Source organism: Lycorma delicatula, chromosome 13, assembly GCF_047948215.1.
Source record: "Lycorma delicatula isolate Av1 chromosome 13, ASM4794821v1, whole genome shotgun sequence".
NCBI lineage: Eukaryota > Metazoa > Arthropoda > Insecta > Hemiptera > Fulgoridae > Lycorma > Lycorma delicatula.
The window spans coordinates 20754662-20771570 of NC_134467.1; the positions used below are offsets into that span (position 1 = coordinate 20754662).

The following is a 16909-nucleotide window of genomic DNA, read 5'->3' on the forward strand; positions in this document are numbered from 1 at the left end:
TAGAAAATATTTTTAAAAAATGTAACTGACTATCTAAAGCATATTCCGGTTTCTGAGTTCCAACACTGCTATGAAGAGTGGGGAAACCATTTGAAGTGTTGAGTTACATTTCGAAGGCGATAAGAGTCCATGTATAATTGGATTGTAAATAAAACGTTTCTCAGAACCAGTCTCAACACATTATTTACAGACCTTGTATATGCATAGCATGGGAATGAAAAGAGATATTGGAATGAAATAAAAAATGAATAAAAGTATAATACCTTAGCTACAAAATGCAGTATTTATTTTTCAATAAAATCCCCATTTACATTGATACACTTTTCCCAATGTGTGACAAGTTTTTGCAATCCGTCACTGATTCTGGTAGTTTTTCTCGGATCCAAAAGGCCACAGCTTCCTTCACCTTATCGTCGGTGGAGTAATGATTACATTTGAGATCCCTGTTGAAGTAAGGGAAGAAGTGGAAGTTGCATGGAGCCAAATTCAGCGAGTATGGCGAACGGAGAATAGGCTCAAACTTCAGCTTGCGGAAAGCATCTGTAGTGGTATGCAATGTGTGAGGCCACGCATTGTCATATTTCAAGATTATGGGTGGTCTTTCAAATGAGATACACTCATCATCTCAGATGTCTTAACGTCTCAATGTACTGTTAGGAGTTCACAGTCATCCCATGTTCCAGAAAAAACACAAAAACACCATCAAAAGGAGTTTCTTCGCTGAAGCTTGAGTTTTGAATTTTTTGGGTTTTGGTGATTTATAATGTCTGTATTCCATGCTTTACCTTTTTCTTTCGGGTTGTACCCAACTCTCATCCCCAGTCACAACACTGAAAAGGAAGTAGTTTCCTTCGGCATGATAGTGCTGTAAAAGTTCTTTGCAACATTCTATACAACGCTGCTTGTTCGTCCATCAATTTGCATGCTACCCATCGTGCACAGATTTTACGGTAACCCAATTGCTTGATAATATGGCCTACCTGTTTTTTAAATATGCCTAACTGAATAGCGATGCACTGCTGGGCAATTCGTCGGTCACTTTGAAGCAAATCGTCCACCTCTTTTGATGTTTCTTGTCAATCACAGAAACTGGTCATCTGCTATGAGGTGCATCCTCAAATGTCACTTTACCAACCTGACATTCGCAAAATTTCAATGTCCTATTCACGGTACTCCTGTCATCAGTTTCACTAACATAAACCACTTTTTAACAATGAAAAATATTCATAGGATTCACATTTTTTTGCTGTTAAAAATTCAATCACTGTATGCTGTTTTAACTGTGTTGAAATATTAACAATAGCAGAGTCCATTTTAACTGCTAATGAAAACAAACTGGTAAATGGATTTCAACGCATTATTGCAGGTTTGTAAAGGAGGACTTTAGCTATCATGTGCTACCACAGCATACTTGATAGTACCTTTTGTCTCCATGTAGCATGCTAGTGTGCAAAATTTATCAGCCGAGCCTCATATATAGTAAATTCAAAAACATATCTGTCAGCTGAAAAAACCTCGCATCAATCTTTTGGGTCTGGTCTGGACAACATTCTTCTCCACAACATCAATCTTCTCCACAAATGTTGCACTGTGAATGTACTACAGCCAAGCTCTTGGATGAAGTGAAAGGTACCCACAGGAACAAAAGGGACCAGCAGCTGATCAGAAATGTGATATTCCTTCTCAACAAAGTCATACTCAGACAGCCATTAGCAATTGGTATAACATTTACAAGGAAAGGAAACTTAAGAAAATATCCCATAGAGCTCAGATTTATCCCTCAGTGATTTCTTTTAGTTTGAACATTGAAGGATGTACCAGAAACAATGAAGAAGAGGAGTTCATGCACAATTCACTCACGACATGTCCTCTAACTAACTTTTTATGAAGAAGGGATCCACAAACTCCCCTTATGTTGGAAAATGTAGAAATTCAGAAAAACTACATTCAAAAGCAATGAATATTTTTTTATTTTTAATCTTTACTAATAAATGTTAAAAATCAAAAACCCAGATTATATTTGACTGACTCTCAGAAGACATCTTTTTTGGAAAAATGTCCTCAAATTTTTTATATTTAACCTTCTGTATTTCCATTATACTTTTTTCTCTGAAATTTTCTCTCATTTGACTCTTAATAAATGTCAACTAAAAACTACAATTAGACTTAAGATTCATTCCTCTTCCTTCCTCTAAATATCTCTCTCCAACCATCCTTCATAATCCAATAGTATCTCTTGTTCCTTTCCCTTTTCTGAAGCCAAACTGTTCCTCTCCAGTATTTTCTTCAAACAACTATTCTTACTGACCTCTGGCCTAGGCTCCTAGTGGCACGGGTTACTGTTATTACCTTGTTCTTACTGTAATTGTTCTGTGTTCTGTATATTTTCTAGTACCAGTTTTCTTTACAACTGTATCAAGCCATTCTTACATATGGTATATCTTATTACACAAACTATTACTTTCACACCTTTCACATTTAACATTTAAGCAATTATAAAATTCTACAGTAAGTTAATCTGCTCCAGTCGATTTTTTAATTTCTTTCTGTATTTCACATTTTAATATGGACACTTCACCTGCCTCCCATTCCTTTTTTACGTTTATGTTCTTTCTTGTCGTATACAGGTCCTCCACGCATTCGTTCCATCTTTCTTCTCAGGTAGTATTTTACCATTTCTTTTCCATTTATTTCATAAAATGCTCTTCATCTTCCTATACGTCAAATCTTACTGCCCTTTCTTTTCTATATCCCGAATATCTTTGTATTCTTCTTTCTACCATGTTTTCCTAGCTTTTAGGATATCATTAAATGGATGCAGGGTATGAAATTATCATAAAACTTAAAATCTATTTGATTCACAACTTACCTCTGCATGGCTGTCATTTATAATTATACCATCAGGGGACATAGAATTACTGCCGATACATTTAGATCCAGTTGCGAGCGAGATGATTGATAAATTATTATCATTTTTATTTAATTTGACAATAGACGACAACAATGTCCATTCTTTATCCTTAACAGGCTTACCAGATTTACCGATAGAAGAATAATGCTTATAACAAAGATCAGCAATTTTATCAGCAAAATTATAATTATTATTTTTCAACATTATATTTTATTTTTCAGATATTTACCTGCAAATCAAAAAAATGTATTATTGAAATATTTAACAGACATAATTATTACAAGTGAAAAAGAAATAAAGAAAAAAAAGCACACTACTAAATTAAATTACTCTAATAGTGTATAACATGTATTTAGAAATGAAACAGTCATTATAATCAACAACAAACAAGGAACAGCCATTCATAACAGACAAGATGGCTGCTGTTCCTTAACTTGTGAATTTAACATTTTTGAATTATAACTTTTAGTTTTCTTAAGGTATACTAGGTAATCCATTTTCAGAAGAGCATAGGAACAACTGAGACTATTCAATGAGCAAGAATAATTTTTAAAAGGTAGCCATTAGAAGAATAAAATTACCTATACAGCATCTATAGATCTCGAAAAAGAATTTGATAATGTAGAATAAAACAAAATGTTTTATATCCGGCAAAAAGGTAAATCATACTGAAATATAGGGAAATAAGTTGTACAAGGTATGTCTATTAAATAATGAGACTGTCTTTTTACCTCTTAGAGAAATCAGTGAAAGCTAATAATAAGCTCTGTTTGGCAGAAATGTCAGATGTCTGCCAAATCTTCATGACAAACATCAATAACTTGGCCATTGAGTTGATTGTGACTTATTGTTTGATTGTTTGGTATATATATATATATATATATATATATATATATATATGCAAGAAGAATGCTTACTTTTAAAAGTAAATGTATTATTTTCCTAAATTCAATCATTATGCTCAAATGTTATGTTTGTTAATTTTATTTTATTTTTTAATTTTTACTATGTATATTTTCTTAAGAGTGGGATTTAAATTTTGTCGCTTTTGATTTCTGACATTTGCATGTTGTCTATATTTAGAAATAATGCTCTTTTTTTACCCTGATGAGATTAGCATGAATTGATTTTTATTTATTGTAATTACACAACAGTAAACTTTGCTTAAAACATTTTTTAAAATGCCTATTAGTCATTCTTCTGTTGCTATTTTTCTACAATTTTGTTCTCTATATTCTGTTTTATAAACTCCTACTTCATTATAAATATTAGAAAAAAATTATTTCGTTATAAATTGTTTTGGGTAAGTTTTAAAAACAACAGTTTCAAAAACAATGTTTCTTGAAAAATGAAATTAAAATTAAAAACAGAAGTACTTACATAACTCTATTTCTTACGATAATATTGCATAGAAAAAAACAGATTCACATTACTGGTAGAGGGTCCCAGGCGTATTTCTTTCGATATGAAATATTACTAATCATTTTAAAATGTTCTTTTGACAATGTAAAATCTAAATCACAATTGTCAACAATTCTGCCAGGATTAACTGATTTTGGGATTATGGCTGAAAAATAAAGGAACAAATACATTCGATGTAAATACTCAATAATATACAAGGAAAGTCTAAGAAAGAAAACTTAACTTTACTTGTTGTTTAAATTCAATATGGATAAAATAAACAAATAACAGATTTTCCATTTTTAGATTCAAACCATGGAGTATAACAAAACACAGCATGAAACACACACACACACACACACAGAGAGAGAGAGAGAGAGAGAGAGAGGGGGGGGAGAGATAGAGGGGGAGGGAGAGAGAGAGATCAAATACAATGCATCAACAAATCTTGATGTCCAATAAGATAATACCAAAAGTTGTTCTGTCATAAAAATATTTCACTAAATTTCATCGCAATGAATAATTAATTACTTGACTCACTGATATATCTGAACATGTCTGGCTTGACATGAAATTACATCACTCGACTGTTATATATCAAATACAGGTCTACAACATGCATCACAATATAAATCAGATGTGAATAAGCAAACATACAGACATATTAACTTACTTGTATTGGTTGTTCCATGAATGATGGAACAATTAAATTTAAGGGGTTATAACTTAAGAATGCTACATGATGGGTTGTTTCGGAATACATATTCAGATTCAGCATATAAGATACTATATAGAACACAGACTCCCTTTTCAAGTCCAAATTTTACATTGACCAGTGTTATTACTCAAACAATCAAAAGTTCTGAACAGACAAATACTGTGTTTTCCTTTCTATTTTCTCAGCAAATGTGATGCAATTTCGCAACATCATGATTAGCTTTTTGATCAAAATTTAATGACACAAACTTTTTTTTTAGTCACTTCTGAATTGTTTTCTGCCAGATTTAAAATGATTAAACCAGATCATAACAATCAATAAGAATGATACATTCCTTTACATAATCTTTTTATATGATCTTAACACTCTCAGAGAAAGCTATCTTCAGTTTAGAATAAAATTTATCGCACATGCAGTTCTTTAACACCCTTTTTTTTTATTGTATCCCCAACACCAAACTTAACCTCATATAAGCCAAGTTTACAAGTATAATAAGCATTGTGTTTGTAGTGTCGGTAAATAATTCCATTCTAAAACACAGTGGACAAGCACAAAGTTAATTAAAAGTCAAATTGAATCTAATTACAAGTGTAAGAAAGAAGAAGCAGTTCTGGGCAAAGTAATTTATTACTCTGATCAGCCACAAGCGAACACTCTCAATGCAGGTCAATCATTTCATTCTTGACCAAGAGATGAATATGTTGACACCATATCGAACTAATTATATTTTAATGATAATTGATTATAGATATTATTCTCTAAGTGCAGTTTTGTAATTAACATCAAATTTTGCCCACGTGATGGAGAAATTTAGCAAGATAGTTAATACATTTACTTCATGAAAAAGAGAGGCAACAATCTGTACCAAATCAGTAATTTTGTATTAGGTATTAAGAAACTTTTGGACATATACCATATGAACTAATCGATTACCCAATAAAAGCATTTTTAAATTAAATTGTAATATTGTAATTATGAAGAATGAAATTTTAATAACATCAAAGTTTGTAAGATTATCTTCTTCAAAAAACAGTTTTTTATATAGTAAATTAAACATCGCAAAAGCAAACTATTTTAAAAAATTTGGCACAATTTTAATAATTGTAATAATTTTGTACTGTTACATCAAGGTTAGGATTAAAGTGATGTATCTGAAGAAAGTAAGAAAGAACAGAGATGCATAGAATTATCAAGGGGAACTTTTATCCTTATTGTAAGCATTCAAGTATGAAGGTGTATATTCTATAATAAATAATTCTACAATTATTTGATAAATCTTTGAATCAAGATTTTATTTATGTATGTTTTAAATAACTTTGGCTATCTACAAGTATAATTTTGTAACTACTCTCTCATATATTAATTTATAATGTTATGTAACTTATATTTAAATTATTTTCTACATTTTACATCTGCAGTTGTGTTACATAAATTAGTAACTAATGTGCTTTATATTTTTTCATGTCCTTTATAATTTTTTTCATATCACTACCCAATCCCAGACCCTCAGATCCTCATAAAACAGCACCCTTTTCCATTATTAACAACTGTAAACTTGCAAACAAATTTTAGATAATAAACTAAAAATGAACGAAGATAGAAATAAACCCTACATCAACATTTTTTGAATTTGAATTAACAGAACACTAAACACTAGGGTCTTTTCTCTGCAGGCTGTACAACTATGCAGTACAGTATAAAACAATCATTTGAGGTATTAACAAAAATAAAAAAAGTAATAAATAACTCCCCCTTAATTAATATACATAAATAAATAATTAATTCAGCATTATACACAGGACATCTATAAAAAAAAAATTAATATAATATAATAAGAGAAGTTAAAATTTGATCGATTAAAACTACACTGTACAATTTAAAAAATAAAACTGAATATAATATACCATATCCACACTGTAATGCCCAACGTAATAGTACTTGAGCAGATGTTTTCTGATATATATCGGCTACATGATTGACAGGATGTTCATCAAGCACGTAAGCACTATTACTTCCACCAAGTGGAGAATATGCTTGTAACAAAACGTTTGATTTTTCACACAATTTATACAAATTATCGTTTTGACGATAATGAGGATGAAATTCTATCTAAAATAAAGAAAAATTTATGAATTAAAAGACTTATTTGTTAAAATTATTTATAATATATATATAATCCAGCAAAGGAGAAGTCAATGTAGGATGGCTCCACCAAATTCCTAAACAACTCTTATATTTTCTTAGTACAGGGTGATTCAAAGAAACGGGAAATTTTGAAAGTTGTGTTGGTAGCTGTGGGCGATTGGTACCACTTGATAAGTGGCGCCAGCCTCTCTAACCTAACCTGCAATTTAGTTGTCATGGATCCTTGGAGTGGTGCACAACGTGCATTTGCTATCAAAGCGTTTTACAAAAATAATGACAGTGTGGAGGGAGCGCGTAAAGGATTTCGCCGCCATTTTAATCTGGGACGGCACGACCGTGTTCCATCAGCGCGTGCAATTAAAACATGGATATCTAATTTTGAGGAAACCAGTTCGGCAATGAAAAAGAAACCTCCAGGCCGTGAGCGAACCGTCCGTACACCACAGAATGTTCAAGCTTTACAAGATGCTGTCACACGAAGTCCACATCGGTCAATCCGTCGTCTCTCAGCATCTTTACAATCGCATAGTTCAAGTGTTCGAAGAATGTTAGCGAAGGACTTGCAATACCATCCGTACAAGTTGCAGATCGTCCAGGAACTGAAACCGAACGATGCTGTTGTGCGAGCACAATTATGTAATGTAATGCTTCAGAAGATAAACGATAACGAAGAGTTTGTTCACGCACTGTGGATGTCAGACGAAGCGCATTTCCACCTCGGTGGATTTGTTAACGAGCAAAATTTCAGATACCGGGCACAAGAAAATCCTACGCGGCTACACCAGCGTCCGTTGCACAGCCAAAAAGTGACCGTGTGGTGTGCTATGTCATCTTACGGTATTATAGGTCCTTATTTTTTTGAGGATGACAACGGTCTTGCAATTACAGTGACGTCGGCTCGTTACGTAGCCGTGCTTGAAACCTTTGTTGTGGAACAACAAAAGAGATTTCCACCGATTCTTAACACAGCCTGGTCACATACTGCACGAATATCGATGGCAGCTGTACGCCGATTGTTTGGACAACGTGTCATTTCACGAAACGGTGACATTAGATGGCCTCCCAGATCGCCTGATCTCTCAGCTTGCGATTACTTTTTGCGGGGTCACCTTAAAAGCAAAGTGTTCCACGGTAGACCTGCTACAACAGAAGAATTGAAGGCAAAGATCCGAGAAGCAATTGCGGAAATTCCAGTCGAAATGTTACGTCAAACCGTGAACAATTTAATGAAGAGACTTCGTGAGTGTTTACGCAGAAGAGGAGGTCACCTGGAAGATGTCATCTTCAAAAAATAAACTAAAATGTTGTATCCTAAAATGGCAACATTTGTACAATTACATGAAATAAAATTCATTTTCTAAAAAACTTTTTCAGTAACGTTATTATATTTTTAAAATTTCCCGTTTCTTTGAATCATTCTGTATATAATAAGACATTTAATTTAGTAAAATAAGTTTAAGGTTATATATAAGATTTTTAATAATTTTTACAAGAGTGAGATTAGTGAAATTTAAAATGTTGTAAACATTCTGGCAATAGCGAAGCATTGTCGGGTGTACTAGTTAAAAATAATTAACAAAATGAGAAATTTGTCGTGATAGTTTAACTGTAAACCTTTTATATACGTAGTTCACCTGACACATAAAGATCGTCATTTCTGTAATTTACTTATTAGTTTTTCCCGTTTCTTTGAATCACCTGTATATATATTAGCATAACAGTGGCAATCTTTCTTCCTAGAAAAGTTAAATTATTTAGGCTCATTATAGAATAACCCATCTGTCTGTAGATTAGATTAGATAACCCATCTGTCTGAAGACTAATAGATTAATTTTAGTAATAACAATATCCTATAGGTGCTTCATAGTAGTTCAGCTTAAAACAGAAAAAAGTTGTATTGTTACCATACAAAGAACCAGGATGATTGATCTAATTCCTACAGCTTATCCACCAAGGAGAAAGGAATAAGGAAGATAAACAGGACAATCAACCTATAGAGGGATTGCCTCTCATCGAGAAATTTTTCATCATGCCCAAGATTTTAATCTAATAAAGTTGAACCATACACGATATATCTTTAATCAATAAATAATAATTATCAAAATAAAATACATCACACAATCTGAAAATCTGTCAATTCAGAATAATATAAACTTTTCGTTAACTTTGTTTACCCCATTACAAAAAATAATCTAATCTTTTAATATGGAATCATGAATAAATAATAGTAAAACTTACCTGATTAATTACTGGGGGTACATCACACACATCTAGTAACTCCTCTAAATGTTGAGCTGTATAATTTGAGACACCGATTGATTTTAAAGTTCCCTCACCATGATAATGAATTTTCTCTAATTCAACCCACGATCTGTAATATTAATTTACACAAAATTAAGAAAAAATAAAAAAAAATACTCCACTTTACATTAAAAAAAAAAGCTTGACAAAGTAATGTATGACTTTTCTGGCTATGCTGGTCAAAAATTAATATTATACAATAAGAATTCTGTAAATTTGCAAAAAATTAGTGCTGTAAAATTATTTAAAAAATGCAAAATAAAAAATTCTACGAATTTGTAAAAGAAAAGTAAAATAAAAAGTTATAAATAATAAAATCATAAAAAATTCTACAAAATTGTAAAATAAAATAGCCTTAAAAAGTCTTAATATTCACCAAAATTAGTTTTATATGCATTGGGACCAAAAAAACTAAAATTTCTAATTTTTTTAAAATTTGAGACCCCAATTATCAGGGGGCTTTTTTTTATTGATTATGACAATTTTAAGCATCAAACTTCCCAAATTTTGAATAATTTTTTTTTATTTTAGGGCTTCCTTACTCCATGGAGAAAATTTATGAAAAAATTATTTGAGAAGTGATCACTAAAAAAAAAAAATAATTTAAAAGAGAACTGTTTAAAAATATTGAAAAAATAAAGAATAACTATTATGAAAAAAAAAAAAAAATTGCTTTCTGTTGGGGTCTGGAATATATTAGGTGCCAAAACTACTTTTATTTTAATAGTAATTCAAATGATGAAGAATACAAAAAAAATTTTCTTTTTGTAAAGAATAAAAGAAGAGAATAAATATTATAAATTGAAAAACATGACTGCCAAAAAAATTGTTCTTTAATATAGGATTAAATAAAGAGAATGCAGGTGACAATTTTTTATACAGTATAATTTGTTTTTTAAATATATATATATATAGCATATGATACTCCCAGTAACATACGGATTTCAACACGAGGTCATACATCTAAACTGGTTCAGCCGTTGAGCTGCTACGATGGAACAAGCATACATACATACACCCTAAATACATAATACTTCTTTTTGGCAGTCGTGTAATAACTGTGATCTGTTATTATTAATACTGTGATCTGACTGAGAGTGTACCTGATGCAAGCAGACAAAAGTTACCCTTCAACCTACTAACGAATATAATGTTTGAATTTTGAAAATCGGACGATTGTTTGCAGAGATACTGTAAGAATACCCCATTGCACATCTCAAAAAACATCATCCCAGCGACACCCTGTTTGTTACCAGTTGATGGTGATGATTGGTCAAGCCTCACATGAGGTGCTCGCATCACTCTAGCCTCACGCGCAGACTCAGGAGTTCATTAATTATAAAACAGAAATTTTAAATCTATTTAATAATATTTTATTTAACTTAAATTTAATTTTATTATTTTTGTAATATTATTCGTTCAATTGATTTGAATCAATCAGCTGAAGCCCAGCTAACATAGTGATATAGGCTCAGTTCACAGTTCATTAATTCAATTCATTAAAGCTTGTGCTTGAACTGGCAAATTTCCACTACTACTACTACTACTACTACTACTACTACTACTACTACTACATTTATATATATACAAGTGGACCCGACAGACATTGTTCTGACGCGGCATTGTTCTGAAATAAATGCACAACACATAAATATAAGTAACTTATTTAAGTTAAAATTAGCAGGAATGTGGATGAAATTTCATTAATATGACTATTATCAGTTTCTGATTGTTGTATTATTGTAACGGGTTTGTTGATTAATTATGTGTAGTATGGTTAATATTTATTTTCACTAAATATTGAGATGTCTGATGAAAATGAATTAAAAAATTGAAACGTCGTAAAATTAGTAATTAGTGTAATTAATAAATTTTCATCCACGTTACTGCTAATTTTCACTTAAGATCATTCTAAAAAAGTACCACCTACATTTTTTTATTTATTTTGAAGTTACATTAATAATTTTGAAGTTCCATAACCATGTGATAGCTTAATTAATCAATTAATAAAAAAATTAAAGCACTGTAAAAAAAAAAGCAACGTACTTAAAATTTTAGTAGAAATTTTTATCATTTTTCTCATTCTTTATTTTAACATCTCTTTTACCAAATTTTAGATAATTGTAAATTAAAAGCAATTTTAGAAAAATTTTTATAAAATTAATCAGCTACAAAAATGATAACTTCAATTTTTTAAATATACTTTAAACTATAATTATTATAAGTAACTTATATTTTAATTTTATAAATATTATAATTTATTTCACAAACTTACATTTTTATTTTCAAAGTGCCGTTCAATACTTCGTAAGTTGCATAGAATCAAATGAGAACTGACAATTTAAATTTGTAGGTTAAGTTGATTGTTAATGCACGTGTATACATCGTTAAAATTCATGAAAAAATCGTGTAAAATACTCACTTCAATACTGCACCTTACAAATTTGGACAATGTATGTTTTTTAATTACACTTTAAAGTGTTATTTCAATAAATTATATATAATATAATACAATATTCTCAATAAGTGCTCAATTCTAGCAGACTTGGCAATGTTTTGCTATTGTTAGATTTGAGTATACGCACAGGTTAAATGAACACAATTGAAAGTTTCATAAAACCTTAAAAAATTGAACATTAGAAACTTAACAAAATTTAGCCTTTCACTTTGTAAAAATCAGAATGTAAATAAATCCAAATGGCAAAACAACAGCACTACCTATCGGATTTGATTCACACCACTCTCTATTCACAGTATTCGGTGGAAAGTAATTTTTTAACGAAAAGGTTTGTGGCTGCAAAATCATTACAATTAATACTGAACATTAAGAAACTTATAAATTTTTACGGAACTTAATAAAATTTAACCTTTCACTTTATAAAAGTCATAATGTAAATAGATCCAATTGTTAGAACAGCACTAACTATCGGATTTAATTCAGACTACTCTCTAAACACAGTAGTCCGTTAAAAATACAAATTTTAATGTAATAACAACAATAAGCTACAATGTAAGTAACTGGTATGAGAAAAAGCAACAAAATAAATAAATTTCTTAGGAATCCGATTGCAGCACCAACTACCGGGTCTGACTGATATGCCAAAAATTAAAAAAAAAATTTTTAAAACACGATCGTAGCACTGCCTACTGGATCTAGTTGTGAACCTTAACCATCCCAAGATCAAGAACAACACATAAATAAATAAATAAATTAAAAAACATTTTCTGTTTGATCAAATTGTGAATCTAAACCATTCTCGAATCCCCTTGAACACACACAAAAAATTTCATCAAAATCGGTCCAGCCGTTTAGGAGGAGTTCAGTGACATACACACGCACACAAGAAATATATATATACACACAAACATATATTTATAAAGCCTATGACACTCCCCATAACGTAAGGATTCCAGGTTGCTGATCCTTTTGGCATAATTTGTTGTCTGTGTGTGACTTGTATTTTGTTTTTGTGGTGAGTGCATGTTTGTTTGGATATTTTCTGTTGTGTTTTAAAAAAAAAAAAAAAGCTATGTTAATATAAGTGCGCGATTCATCATTACAAGGATTCAACATAATCTAATCAAACATAACCTACACTCGCTAACCTTGTCTGAAAATAAAAATAAACGTTAAAAATAAAAATTATATACAATAAGTGTATATAAGTTTTATCATGTCAAGTAGCTTACAAAGGTTACGTATAATTATGACTTTATACTTCTAAATTAATATCATAAATTATAAACCAATAGATAAATGATGCAAATTTACTAGAACAGATTAAATGCAAAATAAAAATTGTATTTCTGTAGGGATCCCATACAACCAATATATATATATATATATATATATATATATATATATATATATATATATATTGGTATATATATATATATATATATAATAAACATACAATAAAAATAATACATAATTTTTTGTCTTCAGTCATTTAGTAATTTGACTGGTTTGATACAGCTCTCCAAGCTTTCCTATCTAGTGCTAGTCAATTTTGTTTTCGGTATATCCCCTACATCCTACATCCCTAACAATTTGTTTTCCATATTCCAAACACTGCCTATCTGCACAATTTTTCCCACCTACCTGTCCCTCCAATATCAAAGCGACTATTCCAGGATGCCGTATAATGTTCCAGTAGTATTATCTGTGTGGTGTGACATTTATCTGTTTCCCTGACGTTTAAATTAATTTTTGATGCAAGCAAATTATATTTCTGTTTGAAACCTCATTTTTCCTGTGCTATATTGCTCCTGCTTTGTCCATCTTTAGTAATTCTACTTCCCAAATAATAAAATTCTTCTACCTCCATAATCTTTTATTGCCCTATTTTTATATTCAGTGGTCTACATACTTTATTTCTACTACATTTCATTACTTTCATTTTATTCTTGTTTATTTTCATGCGGTAGTTCTTGTGTAGGAATTCATCCATGCCGTTCATTGTTTCTTCTGACTCTTTTTTACTCTCAGCTAGAATTACTATATCATCAGCAAATCATAGGATCTTTATCTTTTCACCTTGCAACGTCACTTCAAATTAACATTATTCTTTAATCTCATTAACTGCTTGTTCTATGTAAAGATTAAAAAGTAGCAGAGATAGGGTACGTACTTGTCAGATTCCTTTTTTATTACTGCTTTTTGATTATTACTGTTACAGTTTGGTTCCTGTAAATGTTAGCAATTATTCTTCTATCTCAATACTTAAATCCTAAATTTTTTACCATGCTGAACATTTTATTCCAGTCTACGTTATCAAATGCCATTTCTAAGTCTATAAATACCATATATGTTGATTTGCTTTTCTTTAATCTTCTTTTCTGTTATTAATCTGAGCACTAAAATTGCTTCCTTACTCCCTATACTTTTCCTGAAACCTAATTTGTTTTTTCTTAACACTTTTTCTACTTTCCTCTCAACTCTTCCGTAGTGAATTCTAATAGTAAAATTCTAACAGAATAAATAATAGTAAAATTTAACAATTTGAAAGCAATATTTAGGTAAACTAAAATAACTTGTCAAATATTATCCTGATTTTATCTTCTTTAATTTTTTTTCCTTTGATGTTATGCTTTAAAATGTTACTATTAAAATAAAAATCAAGAAATCCAAGTAATTAGAAAAAAATCCATACTTAAAAAGTTATCACAGTCAAGAAATGTGCACAATTAATATAATAAAATTAAAAGAACAACTTACTCAAAGCGTAATTCTGCATTTCTTTTATCAGACACATCTATATTAGCTACACCAGGCCAATGTATAAGATACAAATCCAAATAATCCAATTTTAATTTTTCCAATGATCGTGATACAGCTTTTACTACGCGATGACCACCTTGATCAAAAGGTGCTGAAATGGAATAAATAAAACAGCTGATCATATACATTAAATATTATATTATTTTGTAAGAATATGCTACTTATTTTAGGTATGAGAGTCAGTCAAACATAAACCAGACTTCATATATTAATACAGAATTAAAATACAAAACATATTTATTGTTTTTCTATAAAGTCTCCCTGAAGTTCTACACACTTTTCTCAATGTTTCAGAAGTTTGTATCCCTTCTTCACAAAAATGTTGAGGGTGTGTCACAAGCCAATCGCACAGAACACCTCAACTTCATTGTCACTCTGAAATAAAAGTCCTCCCAGTACATTCTTCACGGCCCAAGCAAAAAGGAAATTGCAGTTGAATAAATCCAAATCGTACTGGGGGTAAAGTCATAAGGTTTCCCAGTATATTTTATCCAGTTTATCCAGTTTATCCAGTGTCAATAGCTGAGTGAAGCATGGTGTTGTCACAAAGAAGAATCACATTTCCGATCGGATGACAGTGACTTTTATTCCTGTAGGCAGCTTCCATTTTGTCCAAGAGTTAGCAGTAGTATTCAGCATTCATAATATGATGTTTATGGAAAAAATCAATGAACAATACACTCTTCCAGTCCTAAAAGTTGGTTGCAAGGATTTTTCCAGTTGATTGTCATCTTTCACCTTTACAGGATAAATCTCTTCTCTCCCACTCCATATTTGCCAATTTTGACTCAAGCGTGTGCTGTTGGGTCCATTATATCATCACTAGTGACACAATTCATGCAAAAAAATTATTTCCCTCATCGAAATCAATTCAACACCATTTGGTAAATTTCATGTCGAATCTGTTTCTGTTTTTGGAACAAACGTTTTCATATCCAGCTCCCACACTCTGGAACATCCAAAGGGCTTTATGATAATAAATGAGCACTTCCATGTCCAACACCCACTTAATGTATGTGTAATAAAAAAGAAAAAAAATACCTAATTTAGAAGTAATAAAGATGTCTTCTCTTTTAAGATTATATTTGGGAAGCAGTTTTTGCAATGCATTTCCAATATCAGCCTCGTTCTCATAAACAGTAGCAGTGTCTGAAGAAAACATAAAAAATACATTAACAGAAAGGAAAAAATAAAATCAGTTGATTTTTTACTATTAAAAAAGGGTTCAGGAAATAGTCTATTAAACATAGTATTAACCAAAAAGCATTTAACCCTTTCAGAACTGTTCCCAGAATTACGTGTTGCCATTACATTTGTGTTACTCATAATATTGATCACCAAGTGTACCATTTTAACTTGATGTTCCTCCCCCCCTAACAAAACTCTTTGTAAAAATAACAAGGATGCATGAATTTTAACATGTCAACTGCATTGAAATCTCACACTAAGACTGGCACGATCTTATTTAATAGAGGAAAAATCACAATTTCCTTCAACCAACTGAAAAGAAAAGGAATATATCATGGCAGCAGATTTAAACTGGACATTACTACTTTTTGAATAACCCTTATGTTATTGTTGATTTAATTAACCATTGTGATGGATACAGTGACTTTATTGTTGATTGCAAAATTATTAAGGTAAACACTGGAATAATAACAAATAAAAAATCCATGGAATGCAGCAATATGTGAGAATGAAAAAATTTATCTACACAAATGTTTCTCTTTCATTCTTCAAAACGTGGTACTCTTAAAGACATTCCAGAGCTCAACAATTAACTTCACACAAATGCTTACAAACACCTAACAAAGTACAAAGATGATTCTGTTAATCACACTTAATTAAAATTTTTTGCTAGATAATTAAACGCATAATGAAATGGTTTAATCTGAAGTAAAAATGATTCCAGATTATGCAATGTTGAATTAATCTGAAAAGTTCATAAAGAAATGAACAATTAAAGAGTTCATTCCTCAAATTTGTAATTTAATGTAAATTTGTAATCGACAAGCTCAAGTAACATTTTTTTTTTTTCAGTCATTTGACTGGTCTCCAAGATTCCCTATCTAGTGCTTGTCGTTTCATTTCAGTATACCCCCTATATGCTACATCCCTAACAATTTGTTTTATATATTCCAAACGTTGCAGC

The 16909-nt window shown here is 30.7% G+C and overlaps 1 protein-coding gene across 3 annotated transcripts in view; it reads right to left on the bottom strand.

Moving 5' to 3' along the window:
* LOC142333536 (glyoxal reductase-like) overlaps positions 1 to 16909 on the bottom strand; it is a 34706-nt gene that overhangs the window by 7977 nt on the left and 9820 nt on the right. For 2 of the 3 annotated variants that reach the window (XM_075380801.1, XM_075380800.1), the window contains exons 4-9: positions 15799 to 15906; positions 14695 to 14848; positions 9414 to 9546; positions 6935 to 7139; positions 4292 to 4478; positions 3000 to 3140 (exon numbers count right to left, since the gene is read on the bottom strand). In XM_075380801.1, the coding sequence (XP_075236916.1) occupies positions 4336 to 4478; positions 6935 to 7139; positions 9414 to 9546; positions 14695 to 14848; positions 15799 to 15906 (743 nt within the window). In that variant the 3' untranslated portion in view covers positions 3000 to 3140; positions 4292 to 4335. Of the gene's footprint in view, positions 1 to 2869; positions 3141 to 4291; positions 4479 to 6934; positions 7140 to 9413; positions 9547 to 14694; positions 14849 to 15798; positions 15907 to 16909 lie in introns of those variants that run through there. The other variant, XM_075380799.1, reaches the window with a different exon arrangement.